The sequence below is a fragment of the Eulemur rufifrons genome, chromosome 17 (assembly GCF_041146395.1).
Source record: "Eulemur rufifrons isolate Redbay chromosome 17, OSU_ERuf_1, whole genome shotgun sequence".
Classification (NCBI taxonomy): Eukaryota; Metazoa; Chordata; class Mammalia; order Primates; family Lemuridae; genus Eulemur; species Eulemur rufifrons.
The window spans coordinates 9,288,472-9,308,072 of record NC_090999.1 but is presented as its reverse complement, the minus strand read 5'-3'; the positions used below and the strand labels follow the sequence as shown (position 1 = coordinate 9,308,072).

The window sequence follows — 19,601 nt, the reverse complement described above, 5'->3', positions numbered from 1 at the left end:
TATTAAAAGTATCTTATAAATGAAGTTTTTTTTTCTTAATGAATGATGTAGAATCATACTTCCCAGCTGGCATCATTCCTCTTGGAGGGGAAACAAACAAACAAGTATGGGTGGCAGAGATGTGAGGATGTCCCTCTCAGATGGGCTTTTAGTTTTTTTGCATTAACTGTAGGAGAAAGAAAAACAAAAAGTTGATTAGGGCAAACTGGATAAAAAAGTATCATGTTTTTAGGCCTGGCGTGGTGGCTCACGCCTGTAATCCTAGTACTCTGGGAGGCCGAGGCGGGTGGATCGCTCGAGGTCAGGAGTTCGAGACCAGCCTGAGCAAGAGCGAGACCCCCGTCTCTACTAAAAATAGAAAGAAATTATCTGGCCAACTAAAATATATATAGAAAAAATTAGCCGGGCATGGTGGCGCATGCCTGTCATCCCAGCTACTTGGGAGGCTGAGGCAGAAGGATTGCTTAAGCCCAGGAGTTTAAGGTTGCTGTGAGCTAGGCTGATGCCACGGCACTCACTCTAGCCCAGGCAACAAAGCGAGACTCTGTCTCAAAAAAAAAAAAAAAAAAAAAAAAATCATGTTTTTGAAAAACACTGTATTGTGTTATTATTATAATACAAAAGCAATTCAAGTTCATTATAGAAACTACATACAGGTAACCTTAGAGATGAACAACAAGAACATTTTGTCCTTCAGTATTCATACCTTAACATATGCCTTTCTATTACATGTATTTTTAAGTCAACATAACAGATAATTTGGTAATACTGTTTTATAAATCAAAATTTTAACTTAATGATATATTGTGATCATCTTTCGTGGTTATAAAAATTTTTTAAAGATAAATTTTGATGGCTTCAGAGTATTCTTATTCATGGATACCCCATGATCTATTTAAATTATCTTATATTGTTAGACATTTAGCATATATATATTTGTTGTTATCAATGAACATCTAGTGACTGGCCATGTAGCTAAATCTTTGTCCATGCCCATTTTATTTCATAAGTATGAATTTTTACAAGTAAGATTAGCAGTTGGAACCTAAACATAGAGAAGTAGAGCCATTTGCTTTTAAGAACTGAGCACCGAGAGGCAACAGCATGTGGAAGTCTGTGTTAAAGGCCTTGTACTGTCTGCAGGCACAGCAGGAAGGGATCTGCTAAGTCAGGCGTGGCTGGAATTTGTGCGGGAGCCTCAGAGCACCATGATCTGCACAGAATCTAAGGTTTCGCCTAAAGTAAAAGGACGTGTGCACATAGATAAAAGCAATAATGATACCAGAACTTTAACAGGAGAGATATTCCTAATTTTTAACTAAGGATACATATTTATGTACATTTTTGGTGCAGTATGATATTAGCATGTATACTTATAGTCTACTTCCATTTTTCTTTGTAAGGAAATCATAAATGATGTAAATTTCCACTACTTCTCAGTTACTAACATCTGGGGAGGGTCTGACCACTTGGCTCAAGGCACTGCCTGGAGGAATCTACCAAATCCACCGTCAGGGCATGAGAGAGGACTGGGCCGACAGACACAAGGAAATGCGTCTTGTGCTTCCTGTGAAATAAATGGCTCCCGTATGTCAGAAAGACAGATAAGATGCCGTGTGTTAAAGTTCTATATTTTTCTCAATAAAAGTTTTTTTTCTGCTTATGGCCTTCTTTAGACCTTGCTTGAAGATGCAGAACGGTGCAGACATAAGATGCAGACGGCTTCCACGCTGATCAGCGGCTTGGCGGGCGAGAAAGAGAGATGGACGGAGCAAAGCAAAGAGTTTGCTGCACAGACTAAAAGGCTCGTCGGTGTGTAAATGCTTTTATTCATGAGATTATGTGTTGACTGTAGTAGGGAGTTAGCAAGTTTACGTTTTAATCAGAATAAAAATGACACTAGATTATTTCAATTCCCTGTGTGCGTTCGTGTGTCTCCAGCCATTTCAGAGCGATGGAGATTGGTCTGGCTGGCACGTGTGCTAGCCTTATTAAGTGTGTTAACGGCATTTACACCTCTTGTTATCAGGTTACTTTAGAATTCTATAAGTTCACGGGCATATTGATCAAGGTCACTTTTAATGAAGGCTCTGTCTTCTGAGATTTTGAATCTTTTAGACTCAGAGGTCATCCTTGCACTTCCAACAAAAGTGAAAATAATGTAATGCTCGACTCCGAGCAGCTAGTACTTGGTAGGCCACTTAGACACCGTCTAACAATAACCAAACTGCTGCTGCTTCACCAAGGCACAGCAACAAGTGGTTACAATCTGTTTTGTGGAATTTAGTTTAAAACAATGGTTGTCTTATTTATTTTTTATTTTTAGTATGGTGCACAATTACAAGGATGAACATAAAGTGTTTCAGTGGTGTTCATTTTCTATTTTAGGGGATGTATTGCTGGCTACAGCTTTTCTATCTTATTCTGGTCCATTTAACCAAGAGTTTCGAGATCTATTGTTAAATGACTGGCAGAAGGAAATGAAAGCCCGGAAAATTCCATTTGGAAACAATCTAAATCTCAATGAGATGTTGATTGATGCTCCAACTATTAGTGAATGGAACCTCCAAGGTCTGCCAAATGATGACCTGTCCATTCAGAATGGAATTATTGTCACCAAGGCATCTCGCTATCCTTTGTTAATTGACCCACAGACTCAAGGCAAGATCTGGATTAAAAATAAAGAAAACCAAAATGAACTCCAGGTAATTTGTGTTTGAGTATGTTTGTTACTGGTCAAGTTTTATTGTCCCAGATCAACAAGAATCTAGAGTAAAGACATATTTGAAAACATTAGAGAATTTTTATAATCCTAGGTAGAGCAGTAGCAGATGCAAGCTTAAATCTAATATTAAAATATTTTCTAAGAATTTCTTTATTTGCACTTGTGTTGATCTCTATTAATGCCATTTTTCAGTGCTTTTAGACTCAATTTTGTTAGGGTCTAGGGCTCTCTTTGATAAACAGAGAAGGACAGAGCTGTATCATACTAAGTGTGTAGCACTTTATAGGAATGTCCTAATTATTCCATTATTGCATTATTGTTTGTCACAAAGGTGTCAGTGGTGAGGGAAAAGCAGTATTGCCACACAGAGTCTTTACACAATTCCCAACAAAAGAAAATGATGATCATTTAAAAAAAATGGAAACAGTTTAAGCTTTCTGTACCATTTCACCAAGGATGGGTTCCAAAACCAGGGATCTCTAAAATCTATATACAGATTGAGTACCCCTTATCCAAAATGCTTGGGACCAGAAGTGTTTCAGATTTTGGAATATTTCTCTATATATAATGAGATAACTTGGGGATGAAACTGAAGTCTAAACATGGAATTCATTTATGTTTCATATATACCTTATACACATAGCCTGAAAGTAATTTTATACAATATTTTAAATAATTTTTTTGCATGAAACACAGTTTGTGTACATTGAACCATCAAAAAACAAAGGTGTCAGGTGTGGAATTTTCTACTTGTGGCATCGTGTCAGTGCCCCCAAAATTTTGGATTTTGGAATATTTCAGATATTCAATTTGTATTTGTCTCTTGTGGTAGAATGCTTTGGGCACCATCTGATACCACTTATCCCTGTGCTTTGCATCTTGATACTGTCTGTCAATAGCAACCTTGTGATCCCGTTTCTAGATCACATCTCTAAATCACAAGTACTTTAGAAACCACCTGGAGGACAGCCTTTCTCTTGGAAGGCCCTTGCTTATTGAAGACATTGGGGAGGAACTAGATCCAGCCCTGGATAATGTTTTGGAAAGAAACTTCATTAAAACTGGGTCTACCTTTAAGGTAGGTTAAACCTATTGATAACAACCTGTAGAGAAATTACCATGAGGCCAGGTCAATATGACTGGAGGGGATTACCTCAGTAGGCAGCAACAAGTCAGTGGTGAGAGGCTGTTGCGTATTTCCTGAGGCTCTTCTATACTTCCTGAGTTGGGATTAAAGCATTCAAGAGCAATCCTTTTAGGAATCTCTGCTTCACTTTTGTAATGAAGCATCTGACTCCATTTCGCTATTGGACTGTTGATAGCTTTCAAGCCTCTCCATGCCCCTCTCCCCTTCTGCCCCACATCTGGGTGAGCTGATAAGAAAACTTGGGTGCTCCTTCCTTCAGCACTGGTTGGAAATTCAAACCATGAAAGCCCTTGTCCAGCCCTGTGTATGAAAATCCTCTTCCTAGCCATACCCCCTAACCACCATAAAACCCTAGACTGGCTACCCCTCCCTGCTCCTTAAGCCAGTTTTTGGACCTGCTTGGGAGCCTGCTCTGATCTCCCTAGAAAAATCTCATTATGTGAGGAATAAGCGTTTTTATACCCTTTTGGTGCATGTACAACATCCTCAGTCTTGACCTCTGAACAAAATTTACAGTAAGAAAGGGTTTCATCTTGCGTTTGCAGTATGATCACAGCAGTTTTAGTGCTAAGTTCTGTGTCTATTGCATGGTATCTTCCATCCTTCTTTTATTCTTTCCTTTCATTCCAGTTGTCTGAAGCCCTGTGAATACCTAATGACCATCTCTTTTTTAGTATACAAATGATCTCCAGTTACATAACTGTTTAAAGCAATACTTGATCCAATACAAAAATGACGCAGGAAGGTAACCTCTGTTTTATTACTTTTAACTTTCTTTTTATAAAAAAGGTGAAAGTGGGTGACAAGGAAGTAGATGTTATGGATGGTTTCAAACTCTACATTACCACCAAACTGCCCAATCCTGCCTACACCCCTGAAATAAGTGCCCGTACCTCCATCATTGACTTCACTGTCACCATGAAAGGTCTAGAAGACCAGTTACTGGGGAGAGTCATTCTCACAGAGAAGCAGGTGAGTGAAGTGTGGCTCCATCCTTTTCTGCATTGATTTGAGATTCTTTCATTGATGAAAATATGATAAAAGTTGTAGTGGGACTGAGTTTTCCCTCTTTTATTCTTTATGTGTTTTCCATAAATTCCCAAGTGTCTTCTTTTTGCCTAAAGGATATTATTAACCAATTACCTACACATATGTTTCACATATGTTTCATAAATTACATATATCATTGATTGCAGACTGATGATGTAACTATGAGGATGTCGGTCTCATTTTCAGGATCATTATTCTGGTCTCAAATTGTTTTATTTTTCTGAAAAGTTTGTTCTCTTATGAATTCTACTAACTTGACTTTTAGGTTTCTAGTACATGTGTACGTCTTTCTGTCATTTAATTAATTATTATGCTTTTAGAATACAAAATTAAAACTTTGCACTCAGATGATAAACAACATTGCCAGTTCTTATTTGTGATGTGGGAGAGCTCTGTGTATGTTGTGATGGGATCTGAATTGAGAAGATAGAAGTCTGTGACACCTGAGTTTCCCTGTGCACCTTCTGAAGGCTGCTGACTTAAACTCTAGGAGCATAACTTCATGTCTGTTTTCTCTACTTCCATTTTACGGGATAACAATGCTCCATGAAAAGTGGCCAAGAATTTGTAACTTTTCTTCTTCTGAGTCAGCGTTTTCTCCAGGGAACGTGTGAGGCTTAAGCAAAGAAATGTAGAGGATTTTAATGGTGAAATTGCATGAACTCTTCAAGTTGCTATGGATTTTCTTCTGGGTTCAATAAAAATGAGGAGTTTGGTTTGCTCCTTGGCTCCTTCTACACTGACCTGAGATTTATTTAGGTTAAGACCATCGGCACAGTCTTTGGAATCTGTCTCTCCTATTATCCTCCTCTGTGTGTTGTTCTGAGCTTGCTCTTCTGAGCCCTACCGTGTGTCTGTCTCCTTCTCTTTCCCTCCCTCTCTCTCTCCTTCTGTTTTTTTTTTTTTTTGAGTCTTCTTTCTTTATTTTTGATTTGCAACACATGAGTCATACAGTCATAAAGTAGGAAGTTGCATTAGGAGCATTTAACCCAGCCTCATAAATTCCCATGGTTGGTTGACCTCCGTAGGGCAGGTACCGATGGTGTAGTTCCTGCCACAGACGAGTTGTGAGGTAATGACAGCCTTCAAAATATGTACCTGCTTAGTGTTTGAGTCTTGAGATAAATCTCAATAGAGGTGGCTGAAGGAATTTAGCATTGCCATGTAATTACTTCAGGGAAGACTGACATTCTTACCAGCAGCATGTAATGTTGGACAAGTGGGAATCCCTGAGAGTCCTAGGCCATTCTCCACCACAGGTATCCTTTGCTCTGCTTTCACCTGTTCAGAGTGATAAGGCCTCAGGGAGATAAGGGGCCCTGATGGCAGTTTGGATAATATCCTTGTCCTTGTTTTTTTTTTTTTTTTTTTTATCATTTTTTTTTGAATTTCAAAATATTAAGGGGGTACAAATGTTTTTGGTTACGTGGATCACTTTTGTAATGCTTGAGTCATGGCTGTAAGCGTGCTCATGATCCAAATAGTGTTCATTGTACCTGTTAGGTAGGTTTTCACCCATTTCCTCCTCCCCCTCCTTCCTGCTTGATTTCCACTGAATTTTACTTCCCTCTGTGCACAGGTGTGCTCATCAGTTAGTTCCAATTTAATAGCAAGTACATGTGGTGTTTGTGTTTCCATTCTTGAGACTTCACTTAGGATAATGGTCTCCTGTTCCATCCAAATTGTTGCAAAAGGCATTAATTCATCCTTTTTTATGGCCGAGTAATACTCCATGGTATAAATATACCACATTTTGTTAATCCACTCATGAATTGTCCTTGGTTTTCCTATATTCAGCTGCAATGAATACAATCTCCTTGGAACAAATAATTTGGCCTGACAGATTTTGGTTGCAACAAAACTAAGCAACAATGACAACAACAACAAAAACAACAACAAACCCAGCACTGAGGCTTACCTGTTGTAGCAGAGGTTTAAGATTAAGCAAGGAGCACTTTAAGCTTGTCTGAAAAGACCTTGAACAGTCTTGAAAAGCCAATATGGATCCAGGACTAGGCTTTTCCTTACTTCTTGGGAAAATTGAGTGTCTTGAGAAAATTACCCCTTTACTATCTTGTCATTATCAGAATCTATTCCAGGCTCACAATGAACACTTGTTAAAAAATGAATGGCCAAGGCCGGACGCGGTGGCTCATGCCTGTAATCCTAGCACTCTGGGAGGCCGAGGCAGGTGGATCGCTCAAGGTCAGGAGTTTGAGACCAGTCTGAGCAAGAGCGAGACCCCGTCTCTACTAAAAAATAGAAAGAAATTAACTGGCCAACTAAAATATATATATAGAAAAAATTAGCCAGGCATGGTGGCACATGCCTGTAGTCCCAGCTACTTGGGAGGCTGAGGCAGTAGGATCGCTTAAGCCCAGGAGTTTGAGGTTGCTGTGAGCTAGGCTGACGCCACGGCACTCACTCTAGCCCGGGCCACAAAGCGAGACTCTGTCTCAAAAAAAAAAAAGAATGGCCAAACTAATGTGACACTCACTTTTAAAAATTAATAACAAAGGGTTATCTTACCCTGGACCACATTATAATACAACACTTTTATTTATTTTTCCTCAAAGTGGAGTCTTATGATGCAAAAAGTAAGCTGCTGAACTTAATATTGATGGATTTTAAGTAATATACTTTCTCTAAGCGACTTTTTCCTTTGCAGCATCTATTCTTTCCACTATATTCCTGAATATGCTCACATTGCTGAATCTTCTCATCCTGGGTTGTAGTAAGTGGGTCTCAGTGGATTTCTGGTGCTTTTGGGTCATTTTCTACAATTTGGTCACTCGATTGAATAAAGTCTTATGTCTGTAGCTTAGGACACAGATATATAACATTTTTAAGTCCAAATTGTTCCTTTAACTTCAGTGACAATACAGTCTATCTGAATAATTACTTCTGGGGTGATTATAAATATGAAATAGAATTATAAAATTGCTGTTGGAAGCTAGGAAGATTGCACAGATAGGAGGTTGATGATGGAAAGCATAGAGAAATGGGAGCTGAAGGAAAGGGTGAGTCTCTTCAGTCAGGATGAGTTGTGCCTTCACCAGTCTGTTGATTCTCCTTGTGAGGAGGCGCTGAGCAGTCACTGATCCTGTGAGGGAAAGGCGAATCTTCTTTGATTCTATAAAGTCACCAGCTGTCCAGTGTCCTGGGAATGCAGAGGCAGTGAGGGGCCTTCTTATCACACATGAGCTGGTCTCATGGATGCTTAGTTGTACACCTGTTAGACTCTCAGGTTTGCTTCAGAAACAAATGCAAAGCAAAGCATCTGAACGCAAGGAAGTAGTATTTTTTTTTTTTTTCAAATGGATTTCACATTTTTCTGTGTGCTTTGGGGCAGTCATTTAAATGTGTGTGCTCTTCAAGTTCACATCAAGGCCATATTTGATTGTTTACCTGATGCACCTGTGAGTAGATTTAGACATTCTGCTGTTGTTACCAGAAGTTGATATATCCACACTGCTTTGGACAGACAGCAAACCAGTGGGTCTCCAACAACTTTCCTTACAGAAACCAAATCTCTTAGGCTCAGTCTCACTTTGATCTTAGAGAATAATACAAAAACCCAGAGAAAACTATGTCCTGTTAGGAGAAAAATGCCAGTATTGATCAACAGTTTCTACTGGTCACATAATGCAAGGCTGAGGGATCATCCTTGCTTGGAGTTCTGGATGAGCAAGTGGGTGTGCACTTTCCTTTTGAGGTAGAAGGATCTGGACTCGAAGAAAGTGTCATGGGAAGTAATTTAATAAAGACGCTAAACAGACATTGTTATCACTAGCTCACCAGTGGTGAAGGAAAAATAAATCTGTTTCTGAGTTCTGTGGATTAATCTTTCTATTTTCATTACCTGTGTAAGGTACAAAACAGAAATAATCTTTGGTAATGAAGCCCAAGTGACACCTTTAAAAACGAGAACTCTGCAAGTCTGCCATTTATTTCCTTTTATAGATTTCAAAAACTTGGTTGCAGATGCATTTTATGTACACAAATAATTTGAGTTTTCATTTGCTTGTTTGTTAAGACACTTGCATTTGATAACTAAATTAATAAATGGCATGTTCATGAAATTTTACCAAACCATTCTTGTACTTTCTTTATTCACTTTGGGATTTTTTTTTTTTTAAATTGAGCATTATTACAGTTTATATAACATTTTTACATTGTACCCTTAGTATGTAGAATACTTAGCACAAATGTTTACCTGTCCATATGTGTGTATGAATATCTCTCTAGCTATCTATCTGCTGAAAGATAATCCCTTTGGTGGGCAAAAAGGCTTATAGAGAAAATTATTTTGATTCATTTGTCCCATCATATTAATTTGAAGAAGTACTATCTTCTTCATGTGAATTGGTAGACTAAAGTTGTAGTTCAATAGAAATATGTTTAAATCAGCCATTTAAATGAAAATTGTCTAAAACCATTTCCAAAATAGGGTTTCAGTCTTTTAATCCTAAATGAAAAGCAGACAGCAATTGTTCTTTTTCTTTCTCAGAAAAACCTATTCTAGTATTGATTCTAGTATCTGGCTTCTTGTCTTCTATTTAGTACATGGATTGCTTTTGTAATTCCAAATAGTACTTTAAATTATACTATTTACTTGAGGGCATTTTATTTCCATCAGTTTTGAACTTTGGGGAAATGTACTGCTTAGCTTTATTTTAATCCTTGAGAATTATAGGCAGTTACTTTAATTGACAAATTTGTTAACAATGATATTAAATTGCCTGCGACCATCTCAATAATATTCAGTCTTTTTACTTATTTTTTTTATAAGGAAGAGAATAAGTTGCCTCTTATTATATACATTACTACTGTGTTTATTTTATTAATGATTGTTTTCATAAGCAACATGGAAGCATGATTTTAACTTCAATCCCATAGTTTTCTCAAGTAGCGATGAGATTGGAAATGCAGATTATGACAGGTTTTGCAAACTATGTTGAGAATTTTGGACCTTTCGAAATAGGTTAAGGGGGAATCTCTGAGCGACTATGAGCAGAAAAGAGGGTGATGGCAGAGGAACGGTCAGCTGGAAGACCAGTTATGGTTAGAGCAGTACACATAGGAGAAGTCAAGCCTCAATTAGGGCAGGAGTTGTGTAGCTAGAAAAAATTGGCAGAAAATAAAGGTCCTGGCACAGGTTGATGTGACTTGGTGCTGCCTTTGGATTTGTGGAGTAGTTATGGGGATAAGTTTCTCATATGCATAAAAAATAATTATATTAAGCTTTAAAGTGAAAAACTTGCATAATGGTTAACAATGACAGTTTTGGCTAGGTCTAGCTTCTCCTTTCCTTTGATACTTGTGTGCGTACTGAATCATAACAAAGGTAAATCACATAATTAATCATGTAATCAATGAGTAATAGCATTATGTGTGATATTATTTCATGTGATTCATCACTGCATAACTAGATTTCTGGTTCTCTCAATAGGGAGTAGAATCTAAAAAACCCACTGAACCACATCCGGAATACCCCGTTGAGTATGTATTTACCTTTCTGAAGCCGCTCTAGAAATTTGAGCTTGGTACCATATGTCCAGGTGATGGCACTGAGTCACAATCAGAACTGCCAAAAATCCTTTTTTTTTTTTTTTTTTTTTGGTGGTTTTCCTGTTTAATTTACCTGCATTTAACCCCAGTTTTCCCATATTGTATTTATCATAAGGAATTATACATTATTAATGCAGCTCAACTTAAGTAAATTGTCAGTGGACTCTGTATTTAGAAAGCTTTTCAAGTAAACTCTGTAATGAATATCTTTCTTTTTAAATTTTTAAGCACCATTTACTTAATAACCTTTCCCTTTTTTAATCTTTAGCTCTCCAGAGTCTCTCACACAACGAGTTGATGTCCGTGCAGAGTATGACTTGGAACCGGAAGCATATTCTCTGCCTCCCAGGCCTTTGGGCTTTCTGTCTCCTGTGGCTTGCTTGGTGTCTTGCACAGTTTTCCTTCTCCCACCCTTGCCAGCCCTATCTTTTCTTTCCTTCTTCTGTCTCCCCTCTCCACGCTGCCAAGAGGAAGAAATAGTCAAAAGCACAATAGCCTTCCAAAGCTTCCTTCTCTCAGGTATCTGTAAAGGTCTTTCAGAGAAGATACACAACTTCCCTTCTCTTGGAGAGAATAGCATTCTTCCAGGCCAAGAAGATTTTCAATTTAAATTTACCTGCAGCAGCAGATGAGGTAGCTTGTCTAAGTTTTTGGAAAGTGGCTATTCACAGAATTAGGTAGTATGGCAACTAGCAACTTCCATATAACCACATTCAAACAACACCAGAGCTCTTTTAAACAAGAAACTAAAGAGGAGTAAACATATTTAATCAGAGACATTTATATTTGTCTTCAAATATATTTCACCTACAAATGCAGTTTGTGTTTATAATGTTAAATATAATCACACAAATCACTTCAAACTGATTTGACTTTAGGAAATCAATAGCTGATAAAAAGGATTTGGGTAATATTTTTTAGCAGATTTCATGTTGTTTGGCACCTATTTTTCCTTCCTTGGCTAATTTTTCTTCAATTTTTTTGATGTCCTTATTTCCTGCTGTCAAGTATGATAAATACAGTACGGGAGCTTGAGAACAGCAACGTAGGTTAACTTTTTAAGAAACACCCAAACAATAATTGTTAATTAAGAAAGAAAATATATTTATGCAAATTAACAGGAGTTGGAGAAAGAAAGAACTCATCTGATGGAAGACGTAACTGCAAACAAGAGAAAGATGAAGGAACTAGAAGATAATTTGCTTTACCGCCTGACAAGTACGCAAGGATCCCTGGTGGAAGACGAGAGCCTCATTGTTGTCCTGAGTAACACAAAAAGGACAGCCGAGGAGGTGACACAGAAACTGGAAATTTCTGCTGATACAGAAATTCAAATTAACTCAGCCCGGGAGGAATACAGACCTGGTGAGTCTGGTAATGAAAGACAAATGTCACAGGGAAATGAAGCAGGAAAGAAATGAGAATTAGAGAAATGGAATGAAGGGAGGAAGTCATACAAATGACTATGCAAAGCGGGGTGGCCATTTATGTTTTGTGGGGAAATATTCAGTAAAATGGAGATGAAAACATTTTATAATGGTATGCATTTCCTAGGTGCTTATAATTTATGTTACTTGGCAAATCCTTTAAGCTCTAATAGACTTATTTTTAAGTTAGAAAGAGGGAGAGTTTTTTAAAAAGTCTGACTACAAATTGGTGAAATCTGAGAAATTAGTGTGGCATTTGCATACTGTTCACCCGTTGTTTGTCATTTGGTAATAATATGCCAGTATTTTGTTTATAGTCTTGGTATTATGAAGGTAGTTCTCTGGTCTCATGGGAGATCTTTATCCTGAGCCACCAACTTGCAAATTGGTGTTGTACAAGAAAAACCTGCTGAAGAATTCAACTGGCTATCTTTCGGTATTTTATCATTCCTCTTGAAAAAATAATGGAGATAATATGATGAATTGGTGGAGAGGCAGGAGCATCATCTTTGCGATGGCTTGCTTTACAAATTTTATAAATAAGAATTAAATATATTAAAACATGAGCATTGCTCCGGATCCCATTGCTAGTAGGCAGCCACTGATAAGTCATGGAAATAAAAGTCATTGTTTCCATTTAGACTCTAGGCTGATTTGTTTGCCTGGATCATCTATTTTCCACTCTTGTGGCACACACAGCCTTGCTCTTTGTCTTCCAGTTGCTACACGGGGCAGCATCCTCTACTTCCTCATTACCGAGATGCGCTTGGTTAATGACATGTATCAGACTTCGCTCCGCCAGTTTCTGGGCTTGTTTGACCTTTCCTTAGCCAGGTACGTCTGTACCCAGGGAAGCCAACCTGAATTCTCTATCTGTGGACTAGAATGATGACATCACATGTACAACCTTCGTTTCCTTTGTTAGAATCTTTTCCTGTTTATATTCCAAGATAAGTGCAATTACCAGTGTGTTAAAAAAATCATTCTGATTTGTCATTTTATGCCCAGAGAAAACTCTATCAACTATTCATCCATTGATTTGATTCCTTTGGTTTCATGTGTTTCTGTTAAACAAGAAAATTCCTAAGATATTGTTGTGAATGATAATGCCCTGCAGGTAAAATTGATTTAGACAACATTGAGAATTGTGTTATGTTATTTCATGTTGAGAAAATGCTTGTTATTTTAGATTTAGGAGGCTTACCCTTGATGTGTAAAAATGAGCATTGGTCCTCCGAAGTTACTTATTTTCTGTTAAAGACGCTGTTTTCATAGGCAATTGAAAAGGGCAGTGGGATAAGCCTGATTTAAATGTTCTCGTTTCCAGGTCTGTCAAGAGCCCAATTACGAGCAAGCGGATTGCTAATATCATCGAGCACATGACCTACGAGGTTTATAAGTATGCTGTCCGAGGGTTGTACGAGGAGCACAAATTCCTGTTCACCTTGCTGCTCACCCTAAAAATTGACATCCAGAGGAACCGAGTCAAGCATGAAGAGTTTCTCACTCTTATTAAAGGTCAGTGTAACAGTATAAAGTATTGTATACAGCTTAGGAATTATTGTGAAGGCCCTTTGCAGTACTTCTTTCCATATAACAATTTTGTTGCATTTCATTTAAGATTGCATTTATGTGAGATATGTCATTTGTTCATTTATTGAATGAATACTGAATGTTTATTGAGAACCCACTGTGTACCAGGATATTGAACAGGTATTTGGGACATGTCAGTGAACAAAAACTCTTGTAAAGCACATATACACACACACACACACACATACATACATACACATATATATAAATATATATGGGGAAGGTACAGAAAAATTAATAAAGTAATAAGTGAATTATGTAATATGTGGGAAGATAGTAAGTACTATGAAAAAAACAGAGCAGGATGAGGGAAGTGGGGAGTTATAGGGCATGTGGGGTAGGGAAGGCTTAAAACTTTAAATGGAGTATTAATGGGATATCTATTAGGGTAGGTCTTCCTAAGAGATTGGCAGGTGGGCAGAGACCTGAAGGAGCAGGGGAACTGCCCATGGGGACATTTAGGGGAAGAGTGTTGAAGGCAGAGAAGTTGGCATCAAGGCCTCCGGTGGAAGTGAGTTTGGTATGACATAGCTAAAGCAAAGTGACCAGGTGACAGGAGTGGAGTGGGTAAGGCCACTGTGCGGCTCATCCCATGGAATATTTACTCTGCATCTACTGAGGCAGTGCTCACAACCAGGTCTCCTGGGCCACTGGATCCAAACAGCCCAGTGGAAGAGTGGGAAGCATAAATTTGCTATCACATTCTTGAAAGTCTGAAAAAAAATATTTAAAGTAGCTATGTGTCTTAGTTGATGCTGCTATAACAAATTTCCATAGACTAGGTGGCTTATAAACAGCAGACATTTATTTTTGACAGCTTTGGAGGCTGGAAGTCCCATATCACGGTGCAGCAAGTTCAAGGTTGGGTTTGGGGGAGGGGCCTCTTTTGGGTTGCAAACTGCCCTCTTCTCATTGCATCCTCTCCTGGCAGGGGGCAGAGTGGAGAAAGCAAGCTGTCTCATGACTATCATTACAAGGGCACTAATCCCATATTGATGGCTCCACCCTCATGACCTCATCTTATCCTAATTATGTCCCAAAGGCCACATCTCCCAGTACCATCACAATTGGGGGGCAGGGTTTCAACATGTGAGTTTTGTAGAGACACAATGTTCATCCTGTAACACTGTGAGAATGATGCTGGGGTCTAAATGGTTTATCTAGTATACCTTTCTAAACAAAGCCTTTGAAGATAAGATACAATTTTATCTAGTAGGGGATTTTCATGACTTTACTTGGGGAGTAGATTTATAGAGGAACTTGAAGAATACCCCAGTGGGGGCAGTAGGGAAGGAGTGTGGATATGCACAGGCTGTGCCCAGGGGGTAGAGGTCCATAGTCAAACTTGTACACATACAAAAACCAATGCATTTCGTATTTACATACATATGCATATAGTAGCAACAAGGACTCATCTGTTTAGAATTGAACTTAGAAATGTTTACTTTATGGGTGATCTTTTTCTCTTTCTCTTTAATTCTTTTTCTCTAACCCTTGAATACTCCTTACCTACATTTGAACTTTAATTTCCAACTTTCCTAAATGAGTACACATGGCAGTTGAGTATCTGCAGGGACACAACTCTAGATATGTAGAGTTGTATGGAGATATGTAGGTATAGAAGCTGCCTTCTCTAATGAACCCTTAATATGTTAGCTGATGGAGCTCTCCTAATGGATAGTTATTCCTGACATTGTCAATTTGGGCATAAAATATATTTCCCTGTGGAAATAATATTGAGCATAGTGTCTAGGTCTGGTTGAAGTATTGCAAAGCATATCACAATTTAGTGTGATGATATCAAACATGGAACTTAGAGTTAGAAAGGCAAGAGTTAACATACATCTTGGTCGGGGAGCGGGCAAGATGGCCAACTAGAGACATTGCTTGCCCAAGTGTCCTGGAGGGAAGAAAGGGTTTCAGATTAAGGCGAAAGGGGAATGGGCACAGCTCAACTGTAGTTCAGAGGAAGAAGTGCCGGAGCCTGCTGGGGACCTCACAGAGGAAAACTGGGAGGCAGAACAGGAAAAGGATAAAGAAGAAAAGATATCAGTGAAGATCTGACCCAGAGAGGCTTAGAGCACAGTGAAGGGGTAAGGAGGGAATCTCATTTCTCCTTCCCACATACCTTTGGTAATCAGTGGGCTACTGAGTTGTTTGGAAGTTTTTCCACCCTTATATACCCAAGTGCTGCTGCAACCACCGAATTGGGAGGAGAACTAACGAGATCCTAGAGCTTGCACATTCCATGTAGGTCCCCCCACCCCCAGGGGGGCAGGGACTGGAGAAGCCGGGTCCTGGCTATCTTCCATTCAGACTTTTCCCCCCAACTCCTCGACTGCCCATTTCAGCCAGGAGGGCAGACTGAGAATTCACAATTTATGTAAATACTGGTACATAGAATATGCTCAGCAAATGATAGGCATTGTTACATTATCTTCAGTTTTTTATAAATAGTTTATTTTGATTAATCAGATGTTTGCTATAAGTTGCACAGGTTTTTGTGGGGCTTTGGCATTCAACAGCTATTTGTAACACTGCTTTATGTTTCAGAGGATATTTTGGAACATGATTTAAATCTGCCCTTCAGTAGTTTGATTGACAGCTAGTTGATGATGTAAACTCTCTGTAAGCACTTCAATATCACATAAAATAATTTAAAATGTTATTAAGATAGTGCCATGGTCTAAATGTTTGTATTATATCTCCGCAAATTCATGTGTTGAAATTCTAACCCCCATGGTGATGGTATTATTAATAGAAGGTGGGGCTTTGGGAGGTGATTAGATCATGGAGGCAGAGTAACAATTTAAGCAATTAATGCCCTTAGAAAAGAGAATCAAGAATGATTCCTAGCCCTTCCCACCATGTGAGGTTACAGTAAGAATATGGTCTTCTGTCAGCCAGGAAGTGGGCCCTCACCAGAACTGAATCTGTCAGTGCTTGGATCTTGGACTTCTTAGCCTGCAAAGTTGTGATAAGTAACGTTCTTTTGTTCATAAACAGAGTACCACCCAGAATAGGGTTTTTGACTCATGTCTGAGATGGGAAAGGTTCTGCCTCGATGACTTTCTAAGTCTGCCTTAGCTATGACACTTTATGATTGTGTGGTATAACTTTATAAAACTTTCATTATAAGCATGTATCATTTTGACAAAGTGTTATGGTAAAAACCCAAACTTACTTTTTTCCCAAAGCAAGAGTTTGAGGAAAAAAAGGAATGGCATAATTCTCAATTATCATTGCCTGAGAATTTATTTTGAATTATTCCTTTCTCAGCTGTTTATTCACTAGGAGTCTAATTAGTCTGATACCATATTATTCAGAAATATGTCACCTCCCCCAAATTACAATCCTCCTTTTTGCCCCACTGCACACTTCTGGAGCAGGCAAGATGTTCATGACGTAGTTACCCTCTACTAAGCAATAAATAATGCTTAGTCTGCAAGGAATACCCTTTCCTTTCTATGGATAGCCTTTCCCTAACCCTGTGGTGAGTACCTTATGCTTTTCAGTTTATTGGAAAATGGACAGTTGCTATGGAAATTGGTGCAACATTTATTCAACACGATGCCATTGTCTTTAGGTCTTTAACTACTCCCTGGCGTTAAAACCGTCTGTTTTCATTTTATGAGCTAATATTTCCATTGAATTGGCTTCAAGGCCATACTTACCTTGTTGTTGTAAATATACCAAGATGGATTTGGCAAAAGATAATAATTTAGTGCTATATATGTTGCTTGGGTAAAATAGAAATTGAGTCAATAAATATCTCAAGTGTTATTCTTTGTTTATAACCTACTCTGTTCAAAAAGAGATTTTAAAGGTAGACAAATGGATTTATTGTATCCTTTTAAGAATAATGCATAGAGCATATTTTCATTGAAATTCCTTAATGGATGTTATTTATTAAACAGTATATTTTATCTTATAGAAGATTTCCTAACTCTTAAAATATGATTGTTCACACATTCAATTTTCCTGAAGTGGGCAACAATAACACTTTTAAGGTCTCATTTATCTTATGGCATTGTGTGAGTTATATAAGTTACACAGGCTTAGGTAAATCATCAGAAAAAAGATATGAGTCAGTTTTAAATGGAAGTGCTTGTTGTGGTCAGATTGACCAAACACAAATGATATAGCACAGAGCCCTTGGGGTATGCTCAAGATGGATGTAAATAACATACTGATTTGTGGAGAGAATCCTTCAAACGCGTCTAGTGCTACTAACATTTCTAGATAAATTCTCTATTTAAAATTAGCCTGTGCCGACATTAAGTAATCCTTAGTTTTGACAGTAGGTGCTCATTGAGTAACACTCTGCCATGTCCTCAATCCTGTTTTGTGTGTTTTACACATACACATCACAACACAACACTAGTCTTTATTATTGTCATTTTACATATTTGTAAAATGAGGCTCAGACAGATGAAATGGCTTGTTCCAGACCTTGGTCAGGTGGAACTAGGACAGAGTCCAGCATCTGCCTAATTCCAGAGTTATATTACTGATTATTAAATGTGTTTTTCTAAAATTAGCCATTCATTTATTAAGTTTTAAAGCATGTCCTTCACTATGATTTATATTTCTGTGCTTAATAAATGTCAAGGTTATAAAATAATTGAAATTAAAATGGTTTAATAAAAAATTATACTAAATAGATTTGTTTAAAGGAAAAAAATCTTATAACTGTATATGTTTAATTTTAAAGGTGGTGCCTCCTTGGACCTTAAAGCCTGTCCTCCTAAACCATTTAAATGGATCCTGGACATGACTTGGCTGAATTTGGTGGAACTAAGCAAACTTAGGCAGTTTTCAGATGTCCTTGATCAGGTAATTTGTGCTCTGAATAAACTTAAGCACATGTCATGTTGAGCAGCTTTCTGATTTATCACTAGCTACAATATTTGTGGAAGAGAGAAATTTCTTAATGTTGTCACACTTAAAATGGTAGTATATGTGTTTGGCCTTCCTCGAAGTTCTCCTGCAGTCTGGTAAGGTACCCTCCACTCATTATAGATTGGTCTAGCAGGAAGAAATTTGCCCAGAAATTTTAACTAGTTCTGCCCTGGGCCATATGTCAGTATTATCAATTGGATGTCCACAAGTAGAAAAATGGATAGATTCAATTAGATTAAATAATTAGATGTACTTAAAAGGCTTTGCCTTCGTTCTAGAAATTAAATGAAAAGAAATATGAATAGCTCACCTCTCAATGCTAAATTTCTTTTCTTGCTTCTTGTTTCTTTCCCTCTTTTTCTTCCTCTTTTGCTCCTCCCCCTCTACAGCCTTAGTTAGGCATCCAGGTATGGATCTCATGCACACACTTGGCCTCTGACCTTTAGAAGTTACCATCCTCCCAGCACCAGTCAGCCCCTGATGAGCATGTGTTGGAATCACGGAAGTTGAGTATAGAGAGTTGAATTGGGACAAGCCAGGAAACAGGTTCTTGAAAATCAGGTGACCATAGAGAAGTGAGATTGGCAACGGGGTAGCTTTATTCAGCTACAGATTGAAGGCTTTTTTGTTTTTGACTAGGAAATGTCTTCAGGTTGGCTCTTGACTTTCCCAGTTTAAGTTGACCAGATGCTTAAGTTCTGCTTTATTTTTATGTTTTGACTTACAACTGGGGATGTTTGTTATTACTACCATGTACTTGGGGTACAAACCAGTCTTTTGAGTTAAACAACTTTGTTTTTAAAGATATTAATGCACACTAGTTCATTCCCCCATGGAATGACCCCCAGTGACCTTGCCTGGACCGTTGTCTATTGTTGAAGTTCTGACCTTCTGGAGATTATATCTGAAGCCTGAATTCCCTCCACATTAAGTAGGCTTCATGATTGAAACAGGTTATTATTTTATATTCCTGTATGATACTCTCTAAATGTGAACCTGAAATGATTTCCTTTTGATTAGATCCCAAGAAATACACTTGAGGCTTCAACCAAAGGGAATATACCAGAGAGCATAAGATTATATTTATCTGTAGATGTTATATGTTTGTTCAATATTTTTGATATGCCTATCCATGTAATGTCTGTCTCTCTCTGGCTTTTTAAGCTCCAGAGGACAATGTACTGTG

The 19,601-nt window shown here is 38.1% G+C and overlaps 1 protein-coding gene across 1 annotated transcript in view; it reads left to right on the top strand.

Moving 5' to 3' along the window:
• Window positions 1-19,601, top strand: part of DNAH5 (dynein axonemal heavy chain 5) — a 197,793-nt gene that overhangs the window by 146,125 nt on the left and 32,067 nt on the right. Inside the window, exons 62-69 of the mRNA XM_069492049.1 lie at window positions 1,677-1,812; window positions 2,389-2,705; window positions 3,648-3,803; window positions 4,662-4,844; window positions 11,615-11,858; window positions 12,640-12,754; window positions 13,248-13,438; window positions 18,228-18,349. Coding sequence (XP_069348150.1) covers window positions 1,677-1,812; window positions 2,389-2,705; window positions 3,648-3,803; window positions 4,662-4,844; window positions 11,615-11,858; window positions 12,640-12,754; window positions 13,248-13,438; window positions 18,228-18,349 — 1,464 coding nt within the window. The remainder of the gene's footprint in view (window positions 1-1,676; window positions 1,813-2,388; window positions 2,706-3,647; window positions 3,804-4,661; window positions 4,845-11,614; window positions 11,859-12,639; window positions 12,755-13,247; window positions 13,439-18,227; window positions 18,350-19,601) is intronic.